The sequence below is a fragment of the Solanum pennellii genome, chromosome 4 (assembly GCF_001406875.1).
Source record: "Solanum pennellii chromosome 4, SPENNV200".
NCBI lineage: Eukaryota > Viridiplantae > Streptophyta > Magnoliopsida > Solanales > Solanaceae > Solanum > Solanum pennellii.
This window is the reverse complement of record NC_028640.1, coordinates 66,775,008-66,785,965: the sequence shown is the minus strand read 5'-3', so window position 1 is coordinate 66,785,965 and position 10,958 is coordinate 66,775,008. Positions and strand designations below refer to the sequence as shown.

The 10,958-nt window shown below is 34.0% G+C and overlaps 1 protein-coding gene across 2 annotated transcripts; it reads right to left on the bottom strand.

The window, feature by feature from the left end:
- Positions 1 to 304: 304 nt before the first annotated feature.
- Positions 305 to 7,070, bottom strand: LOC107017250 (putative E3 ubiquitin-protein ligase LIN-1). Of its 2 annotated transcripts, XM_015217515.2 has the most exons (16): positions 6,943 to 7,070; positions 5,561 to 6,558; positions 5,415 to 5,475; positions 4,941 to 5,306; positions 4,792 to 4,859; positions 3,430 to 4,713; positions 2,940 to 3,342; positions 2,550 to 2,859; positions 2,338 to 2,462; positions 2,141 to 2,260; positions 1,923 to 2,054; positions 1,568 to 1,690; positions 1,318 to 1,428; positions 947 to 1,090; positions 605 to 856; positions 305 to 513 (listed from the first exon to the last, which is right to left on the bottom strand). In XM_015217515.2, the coding sequence occupies exons 2-16, from the start codon at positions 6,496 to 6,498 to the stop codon at positions 496 to 498; spliced, it is 4,455 nt and encodes a 1,484-aa protein (XP_015073001.1). In that variant the 5' UTR covers positions 6,499 to 6,558; positions 6,943 to 7,070; the 3' UTR covers positions 305 to 495. The 2 variants fall into 2 exon arrangements, with proteins under 2 accessions (XP_015073001.1, XP_027772051.1); XM_027916250.1 differs by lacking the exon at positions 6,943 to 7,070 and having other exon boundaries at positions 5,418 to 5,475; positions 5,561 to 6,906.
- Between the last annotated feature and the right edge of the window lie 3,888 nt (positions 7,071 to 10,958).

The window sequence follows — 10,958 nt, the reverse complement described above, 5'->3', positions numbered from 1 at the left end:
CTTATTGATTCAATTTCTCATTATATTTGTTGTTTCACTGTATCAAAGCATTTCAGCTAATTTGTTTGTTTCATTGTAACACGACAAATTGTTAAAAGAAGTGAGAAGTCATGATTTATTTTATGAGCATTTTTTTATCGGATAGAACGAAAATCGAATTATTAATGACCAAAAACTGAAAAAATTATTTATTGATTTATATTGATTTAGCATATTCAATTTTTTTTTAAAAAAAAACAATAAATTAAACCAATAATACATAAACCAAATCGAACCAACCATACACATACCTGACACATTTCTCTGAAAAACATCAAAACTTAAAAGAAAGTAAACAATAAACAAAAATAATTTTCTTTACACTGCTAGTACATTTTTAGTAGAATATTTAGAAGTTACATTATGGTTCATGAAATATGACATAGAATATTAAAAATGTAACATGAAGTATTAAATAATTGTCACATATCCAATTCCAAGCAATTTTTCCTTATTTTAATCCAAACGCCAAACCTGCAATAATCATAAAACATTGAATCACTAGGAATAAACTTGTAACTTATGTGATAAGCATAGCTAAAAACATAATATATATGCATTTAACCTGAATTTTTCCATCAATAGAACCAGCAAATATCATTTCTCCATCTTTATCCACAGCTAAAGATGTTATTTTACTCTGTCCACCACTTTTCATCTTAATACAAGTCATCTTTGTTACTCTTTCTTGCAACCATACCTCTATGTTGCCTGATTTTGTCGCGGAAAATATCAAATCGTTGTTTACTGCTAGTCGTTGGATGTCTGAACCGGTTGTAAGTGTTCCAATGACGGCCTTGCTAGGGAGAGTAAATACCTTCACGAGCACGATTATTGAGATTGACAAATCATGTCATCATGATCAAATTGTTACTAAACTTGTAATCAATGAGAAAATGTGTATTACCTTTCCTGACATTCCATCAACTAATGAACCACCAGCGTATACAACGTTCTTTTGTACTTGGAGGGAATAGATATTCTGTTTTCCCAACAATTTCTTGGCACCAGCATAAAATGTTGTTGATGTTTGAGTGCTTAAATCAACTTCCTGTCATGTGTTTCATTTGGTTTTCAGTGTCATGTCATTTGTCTAAATCAAGAATATGACATCAATAGAGGAATGTAGGGAAACTCTGAAATGCTCATAGTATGACTCTCTCTGTTTCAATTTATTTGTCTGGTTTTGACTAGAAACGGAGTTTAAGAAAGTCAGAGAAGACTTTTTAATCTTGTCGTCTTAGACTAAGGATATGTAGAATGTAACGGAAGGAGTACCTGAATACTATAACCTGTGCATCCACAATAAAGCTTATCACCCATAATGGCAAGGCACTTGACATATTTTTGGAAGTTTACATGCTTGGGAACCCCTGACCAATTATAAACCTGTCAAATTTGAGGTTTGGTGTCATTCACACTAGTAGCTCAAGGTTTAGTTTACTGAATAAATAATTATGGTCGTCTTAGGTTAACAAGTCTCGCGTGACAAGAGAAACTCGTGTTAAAATAAATCAAGGCTGCTGACCTTGACTCCTGTTGATTGAGATGTGAAGCATGCAAAATGAGCGTTAGCTATCAACTCAAGCACCGGCTCTTTCACATCATGAACTTGAATACAGTGGATTTCCTCTTGATTTATAGCCCAAACCTACAAGATTTTATAACGATAATGAAGCCTTTTAGTATTCAGCATACCGAGATTAAGATGTTTCTTAGGGATCGATCACTTTAAGAGGCTTTCTCAGCGTTGTACTGTTAAAATCCTTAGTTGAACTCTGGTGCTTTGTTTAAGAGATTACATGGCTATGTTTAAGAATTAAGCATTTCTTAGTCACTTCGATTAAACTTAAACAGAACTTGTTGCAGGAAGGAGAGCTTACCCGGATTGTTCTGTCCAATGAACCACTATACAGTTTATCGCATGAAGATGACACGTAAAGGCATGTAACCGCCTTTGAGTGTTCACGAGTTTCATGAATTAACCGAGGATTTCTTTTTCCAGTTTCCCATACCTGAACAAAGAAAGATATACATGTTGGAGAAATGTAGCAGCAGATGATCAAAAGGAACTATGGCTGCTTACTAGGAAGGATCTTACCTTGATGGTTCCATCGGAATGACTACTAATTAACCGACCTCTTACGTGGAGCAGACAAAGAACTTCTCCATTCATCGAAACATCCATCTCAGGACATTCAGTATAACACCATAGTTCTGCCTGCAGTTCTAACTATTAGAACATGTAAAAGATGCACAACTATTAGTTAAGTACTTATTAGCATAGAAGTCACTTACAGCATCAATGCATGGCAAGTTCATCAAGGTTTTCATTATATCACTGACTACTGTTGAGTACTTTTTAAGTTTCCTCAAGTTTCTGCATAAACATTTCGCGTATATTCCCAGTTCGCTAAGTGCACCTTATAACATAACGACCAAGCACCAGTTGTCAATAAGATTCATAAAATCCTGTTTATGTACTTGCTAAGTAGTCAATCCAGCCTTACCTAAATCAGTAATAAAGCCTCTCAAAGCAAGAGCTGCCAAGATCTTTTCCTCGAGGTTCTTCGTTGACTGCAGCATCTGTATAAATTGCTCAAGCAACGACTTACGAGCAATATCTCTAATTCCAGTATCGGGAAAACTATAGAGCATGTGAATAAGCCATGTTGCTAGTATAAAGGAAGATTTTGCTATCTCCATGGAGGTGCTTGTAAGGCATTCCTCTAAAGCTTTGAATATTAATCCTTTCTCATGATTGCAAAGAACAAAAGACATTCTATTTTCCCAAGAACTCAGTGCTTTTTCTTCCTCTTCCTATATACCATATGTTCAGTTAAGATTACTAATTGCACAAATTGCACAATAACAAGCCAAATGGATGAAGAACTTCATACCGTTGTATTTGTGATGTCATTTTCACCTGCTCTTTGTTTCTCTTCTTTTATCGTAGCATTATACCGCTGATTAAATCCTGCAGTCTTGAGTAGACGGGCTTCAAGAAAGGACTTACCAGAGTTAGTCAGATGCCCGGAAAGAGATAACAAGGCATCGAGAGCCCTGAGCTGAGATGCAGGAAAGTCCTTTTCCTGAAGTGCTTCAATCAATGCGTCTATTGACTCTTCACGGTATATGCTCATTTTCCGTGGCTCAACCAGAAGGTCAAGCTGCAGAAGAAGAGGAGCAATGGTAGATTTCTGCTCCATCGAAGCCATTTGTAGACAGACAAGAAGAGTGTGCATTGTACTAAATGCTCCCTCATCCTTAATTATCTGCAGAATCTGGTTGCACAATGTTCTCCTGAAATACAGTAAAAAAACAAGCAAGTCAAAGGTGATTTTTATAAACTAAAATTTGAAAGAATAGAGTCACGTTTGTTTTGAATACCTGTTTAACAAAACTAACTCATAAAGAAGTTCTATGCATGTTGCCTTCACGCTATCGCTTCCTGTGTGAATTAACTCAAGAACAGGAGATAACTCAATTCTACTAGCTATTGTATTTCTGCAACTCTTATCAGCCCGAATACAGAATAAAAGTATGCATACAATGGACTCTCTTCCATTTTCATGTTCTAGGCACTTCAACAAGGCAGGAATACCATTTCCTGATATAATCTGTATAGCATTGAAAGATCGGTCACTCTCACCTCCTCCGGTTATAATTTGTTCGAGCAACGCAACAGCCGCTTCCTTTGTTCCTATTGTGAACTGAAAATCACTAGAATCCTCATTTCTGTTTGATATGATCTGAGTAAGAGAGGGTACAAAATTATGAGCTGAAAGTTGAGAGAATGATGGCCTGAGTAGGTAGATAAGTACTGCTGCTTCAGGAAGACCATCTTTCAATAAAGTAGCAAGGCACTCAAAATCCGAGTCTACACTTGTGAGGATCTCGCCAATGCTATCATCTGCATACAGTAGCTCGGACAAGATATAAATTGTCGTCTTCAAAACTTCTCTCTTTATGGAAGCTGATAGTACCTCTACAAATCCATTCACTATTGTTGGTGCTGATAAATAAGAGTGAACTCCTTGAGATTCAAGTTTCGAGTCATTCCATATCTTTGCTATAGTCAATATGGCTTCTTCACATTCTTGTAAGTCCTCTGAAGTGCACAGACATGAAACAAGAGGTTTTAAGCCATTGATAATTGCTTCAGTTGCTGCTTGAGAAATTACACTAGTAGGTGACATTGATACAGCTGCTCGCATAAATCTTCGTGATCTTTGTTCCACGATTTCCTCTATCCTCCGATGATTGGGATGATTAAATGTCGGAGATGGAGTAGACTCAGATGATCTCTCTCTTGAAGACGGAATGTTTAAATAACTTCGCGGTGTTTGAGAGTACGAAAACTCCTGAGCTAGATCAGGGTGTTGTTCCCTCCAAGAGGTTATCAGTCTCTTTAGGACATAATTGGTTTTAGGAAGAGTAGCTGCAGATAAAGACTGCCTTGTAATGGGGCATGTTGTATTACCTCTTTTTATCCATTCCTGGATGGCTTTCCCTTCGTATGTTTGACCGGTTTCAAGGGTGACGGGATCATTGAATATCTGTCCAGTTATTGGACAGACAAAATCTTTCGGTGGCCTTGATGGAGCAGTCGACTTCTCTGACAATGGGAGAGAAATGCAGCTGAGACTTCCTTCATCACTATTATTCGGAGAGCTGTCATTGTTCGAAGAGATTTATAAAAATTCAATCACTTTCTATATCAGAAACTAGAAATGACTTGTACAGACATACCCTTTTTCTAAGGATTGACTAAGGCTCCGCCTTCGAGCATTTCTTTTCCCCACAGTTTCATGCTGCACCTACATGTGTAAGCAACTATCATAGCAAGTCTCGGAACAATTGGTAGGAAAAAATCATTTAAGTAAGGATATGAAACATACTGTCCTTTCTTCATCTGAGTCTGCAGAGTTAATTTTTAACTCTTGGGATAAATGCAAAGATTTAGACATGGAGGAGTCCTTAACACGTCCAGACAAGAGGCGTAACACAGGTACACCTTTTCTCGAGGGGGTGTCTGATTTTTTTGGTGAAGGCTCTTGTGAATAAGGAGTTTTAGGGGACTCCACTTTAGGGGAGTCCATTGAAAGGAAGGCCTTGGGAGATTGCTTTTGGTTTATATTAATTTGCTCGACTTTCGACCTGGCTTCTACATAGGATGAACTGTTTTCTTGATTCCTTTTATTTGATGCAATATGTACATGAGGCTCAGGTTCATAATCTTCTTCATCCTCCTCAGGAATTCCTTTCTGAGTATGACAAGAAAGAGCAATACATTAACTTGAATAAACTCCGCAAATTTATCACCAATTCATAATGTAACAAGATGTAGCAAAGATAAAGGCGAAAAAACTAACTACTGGATCCCAAGTTGTGGAGTCCTCCTGATTATCGGACGATGAAGAAGTCATATTTAATCTGCGAAAGGAGTAGAGAGAAAAATGATGCATTTCCTTTATAGAGTTCTCATAAACCATAACAAATATTCAGTAATGGGCCTTACCTCGACTCTCCCTTTGCATTCTCCTTCACTCTCAGAATAGGTGTAAACCCGGCACTCTTAGGCAAGATTGGGCCAAATTTGACATAATCAGGAATTGAACGGCGTACTTCATGCAGTGGAGTCATCGGTGGCTCAGCGATAGGCAACAGAGGAATTGCCTTCTTTGAAGTTGCAGAATCATAGTTTATGCAGTCCTTGTAGAATTTTGCATAAAGCCTTGTATTGTCATCCAATGATTGCCCATAAAGCTGCTCGAGTTTCTGCATTTTCTCGGCTTGATCAGGTCTTACAGAGAATATCAAAGACTCATTAAAATCATGATCAAAATCCATTGTGAAAGACAAGTCACTGGAATCAGGAATGACATCCATCACTATCCGATGTCTCTCCTCCGAGTACCACCCTACAATTGAGCTCATGTGTGGAAGAAACAGACATTTCCAAAGCTCAGGTGCAAAATCTATCCGCGAGAAGAAAGGATCAATAATAAACATCTCCAGGATATGAAGTACCGTATTGTTAACGTTGTTTCTCAACTTCCATAAATAAGATAGGTTCAAATGAGCCCAAGCAGATAGATAGAAATTAGGCACCCCTGCAGTTTTCTGGCTAGAATCCAACATAGCACACACTTGTAACATTTTTTCCGCGTAATCTAATCTAGCCATCTTAGTTTCAATGTTTGATGTGTTGATTGCCTCTTCAAGTGCATCGATTCCCCAGTCCAAATTAGCTAAAACTGCTTGATCAGAGTATCGAACTTCTGTATCTTTATCTGAACTTCCATCTTCAGCTGCTAACCTCTCAGCACATTGCTCTTTATGCGACGTTCTTTGTTCCTTGTCAATCAGCCTATCTTGGATGAAACTTCCTACAGAAGTGATCAAGGACCTAACTATATCTTCCTGATCCATTTCAATTCTGTAATTTCCAGCCATTTTTTCACGCGATAATCAAATGTACGTAGGATTCAAATTCAATAGAACGCGATCCAGATACTTCAAGCAAAATCAAATGTGACAATATCAGAAACATGAGAATGCAGAAAAGCTGTACAAAAACATTGAAGACTTCATCAAGTGTATGAGAACAAGTACATTTGTATGGTAAAACTAGTACTACTACATATTTAACACTGAAAAATGAAAACTACAAAGTATAAAATTATTAAGCCTACTAGTATTTTGTTTTAGTATATGATTCAGCAAATTAACATGTAAGTTTTTGATTATTTATTTATCTAAAATTTGGAAAGAACTAATTACAATATGACAATTAATTTAGAAACTCCAAAACCCTCTATCCTCAATTTCAAAAACACTATGTATAACAACATCTCTAGCTAGGATCGAACACGCGACCTTAAGAAAGTTTAACTACACCTTAATTGTTGTGATGAACCTTCAGCATATGTCAAGATATGTCAATACTGATGAAACCTAACTATACATTATAAATTTCCGACAAAAAGGTGTCACTCGACACCTGTCGGGCAAGGATAGCTCCACGGTTATATATACCTCCTTAAAAATGTGATAGAAAATAAGATATATCACCTGCTACAATATGGACGTAAGATATATAATGTGAGAGAAATATATACAGCTGGCTTCATCAGAAAATTTATACTCATCAAATATATCAATCTTTTTGTTTTTAGATCATTAAGTCAATACCTCAAAATCTACAACCAGAATTTTAGAGAGAGTTAGAAAGCTAAGATTAGAGAAATTAATTAAACTAATTATATAAGTAATTAAATTAATAGCAGACGGCCGGCTAAATTAACTAAGTATCAATCAATTCCAATATATTGACATAGTCAACATATTTTTATACTATACTCATATTTATGCATTAGTTAATTTTTTTTAAAAATACTATAGTTTTTTTTTAAATAATTGTTCCTTTTGTCATATAGAGAAGACAAAAAGGTATCTAATGTTTTTGGTTTGTTAGTATGGATTGTATCTTGGCTTTTAATTATTCCTTATTTCTACAAAATTGCCTCTTCAACTCTCTATCATACCGTATCATATTAATTAATTAATCGAGTTCTCTCGTAAATATTTTAATGAGTAATTTTTCTAGATAGTCATTCATGTTTGAAAAATTACCTAAGAATATCACTTATGTTTGTTTTAGGACTATAATATCACCTAATTTTACCTATTTTCCTCAAACTATACTTAACACAAAAATACATTATCTCTCTCCTATTAAAATGTCATATCACATTATTTATTTTTTTATTATTAAAAAAATATGCTTTAAACATATTTAAACATTGTTGCAATTTTTTTTTCTTAAAAATATTGTTTCCAATTTATGTTTTTTGAAAATGTTTTGTTTTTTAGATATATAAAGATAAATTTTAAAATGAATGAAAAAAATACCCCATTTCTACGACTAACTAAAAATGGACTGTTTTAACTATTTTTTTAAAAAATAAGTTTTTTTGATTTTTTAATGATAATTATTATTTTTTACTATAAGTTTTTTATTTAATTTTTAAAATAATAATTATAGTTTTTTATGGTGCACTTTTTCTTCTCCTATTTAGATAGATATTTCTACATTCCATTTTGTTGGAGCATTCCGTAAAATTGTTGAAAGTGTGATAAATATAAATAGACATTACAGTTTTTTTATAAAATTGTTAAATTTTCAGTTTTCATTTTTTAACCTTAAAAATTGAAATTTGAAGCATTTAAAGATCTTTCATTTTTTTTTCCGTAATAGTCATTACTGTTTTTTTTAAAATAGTTCGATTTCATTTTTTTCCTTTAAAATTGAAATTAGAGACATTTAAAAATCATCCATTTTTTGTTGTTACAGTTTTTTTAAACAAAAAAACTTTTATTTTCTATATAAAATAGCTATATTGAAATTCTTGTTTTTTTAATTGTATTTTTAGAGCATATTTAAAATATTTTGAAAAAATAAAATTCTTGAATATGGTGCTAACATGTGAAACTTTTTACTTCTCCTATTATATATAGATAGATTTTTTTAAAAAAATAGACAAACAGACATATTATACTCACTAAAAAAAAATACATTAAGAACTGTAATTTTACATTTTTAATGTAAAGAAATTACATTAAAAAAATTGACAAACCCTCGATCATATATTAAGCATATCATTTTTCGTAAACATCGAGCCCAAAGTAATTTTCTTTTTTAAAAAAAAAGAAGATAAAGCAACAATAATTCAAAAGAAATCGCATAATATTAAATTTGTTATAAAATCAAGCTCATAAGAATATAATCATAAAGAGAAGAAGACAAGAGAAGTAGATAGAAGAAGAGGAATTTTCTTCTTATTCAAGTGTATGTAAGTCTCATCTGTATATGTTACAATAGTGAATGAACAACCCTATTTATAGAGTGAGAAATCACTCCAAAGGTCACCATATTAAATATCATAATAAATAGATACATTCTTATCCAAAAAGGTTCATGTAACCTAGTGAATATGAATGGTTGTTCATGTACTAACTTTATGGACTATCCACTTATTCAATGTATTTATAACACTCCCCCTTGGATGTCCATAGATATTGTGCCTCGTTAAAACCTTACTAGGAAAAACCCTGTGGGAAAAAATTCTAGTGAAGGAAAAAGAGTACACATATCTTTTGATACGCACTATTTGTTGCCTCATTAAAAACCTTGCCAGGAAAACCCAGTGGGAAAAAACCTCGGTCAAGGGAAAAAGAGTGCAACGCGTATTATACTCCCCCTGATTAAAAAATCACTTAATTTCTTGTGATGATGTCTCCAATCTTCGTACATTGTGGTTGGTATATTCTTTTTCAAAGAAAAACCACACATTTCTTGAATATGGTGTGTCATTTATCTCAACCAGACGCACTTTCGACTTGCTTCATGGAGGACTTTTATTTCTGCATAGCAACATTTGCTTCATTGATCGCCAGAATATTATTGTGCCTCCACATGCAAACACATAGCGTGCTTGAGATAGAGCTTTATGCGGATCAGATAAATATTCTGCATCTGCGTAACCAATCAATTTTGTCTTGGATTCCTCGAAATAGAATAAACCCATAACTATGGTCCTTCGAGGATATTCAATCATGTGCTCAACACCATTTCAATGTCCTTTTATCGGGGAGAAACTGAATCTTGCCAGTAAATTTACTGCAAAACAAATATCTGGTCAAATATTGTTAGTAAGATGCACTAGTGCCCTGATTGCACCAAGATAGAGTTTCATCACCAAGAAACTCTTCATCCTTCTTTTGAGATCAAACTGAATCATCATTTATGTCAAGTGATCTCATAATCATTGGGGTACTCAATGAATGCGATTTATCCATATAAAATTGCATCAAAACTTTTCAGTGTATGTGCACTGTTAGACAAATATTTCATTTGTCAAATTATCAATCTGTAGGTCAAGACAAAATTTTGTCTTACCAAGACCTTTTCATAAAAATACAAGGACAATTAGGGTCATTCTTTTGTACCCTTTTTCTTCCTTGACTATTTCAATCCATATAAGGATTCTTGAAGCTTTATTGAAAAAGTTTCTTTCAAACTCTTATATGCTTCAGACACCTCGATTGTTTCAAGGATTTTCATATAACCTTCATTGTCTAGCTAGACATTACAATTATTCATTACATGCATTCAAGTTTTCATATGTTGCCAGATCAAAACAAACCTCATTGCATCCACCAAAGGAGAAAACATCTCCAATAATGTCAGGATTTTTGCGATAAACCTTTATGCCCCAAGGCACAAACCGTATTTGATATCTTACGGTTATACTATCGCATAATAATTTATTTGTACCCCACTGACATTATACCTTGATTTATGGACTACCAGTCCAAAATGTCACTTTTCTAAGTGAAACAAAATATACTTGAATTGTGCATTTTACTTGGCCAACCATTTATCTGTCCACACTATATGACAGATTTGAATTCAAGATCCTCGTCACAATTTATATCATTGAGCGCTACCTCATATCAAAGATACCGTCGACGGTTATTTGATATCGATTCCAACAAGACATAACTTATCGAGATCTCTTCATTTTTCATTATTTCAGGTACCTGAACCTTTTTCAAGATTTTATGAAGTGTTATGTCAATGTGCTCTTTTATAGCACTTGCCTCATTATCATGACCATATTAATCATTTGCTCCTTCCTTCTTCAAGGAATTTTATATTTGGAATCGATTGGTCTATTACGCTTCCGGCGTATCATAGACTCTGTCCTTCAAGGACTTCACATTGGAGCATTTGCAGCTGAATTATATCATAGGGTCAGTGCATTCATCTGGCAACTGATTTGCAACATTATGCAACTGAATTATCCCTTGAACTTTAAGTTCACATATTTATTTAACGAGGATCTAGATAA

Excerpts from the sequence above, each read along its gene's own strand:
- LOC107017250 (XM_015217515.2), bottom strand. The coding sequence starts at position 6,498 with ATGGCTGGAAATTACAGAATTGAAATGGATCAGGAAGATATAGTTAGG. Across the intron at positions 5,307-5,414 it reads CCACAACTTGGGATCCAGTA|AAAGGAATTCCTGAGGAGGA; the intron begins GTTAGTTTTTTC and ends TGTCATACTCAG. Across the intron at positions 4,714-4,791 it reads AGTCAATCCTTAGAAAAAGG|CTCTCCGAATAATAGTGATG; the intron begins GTATGTCTGTAC and ends GAACAATGACAG.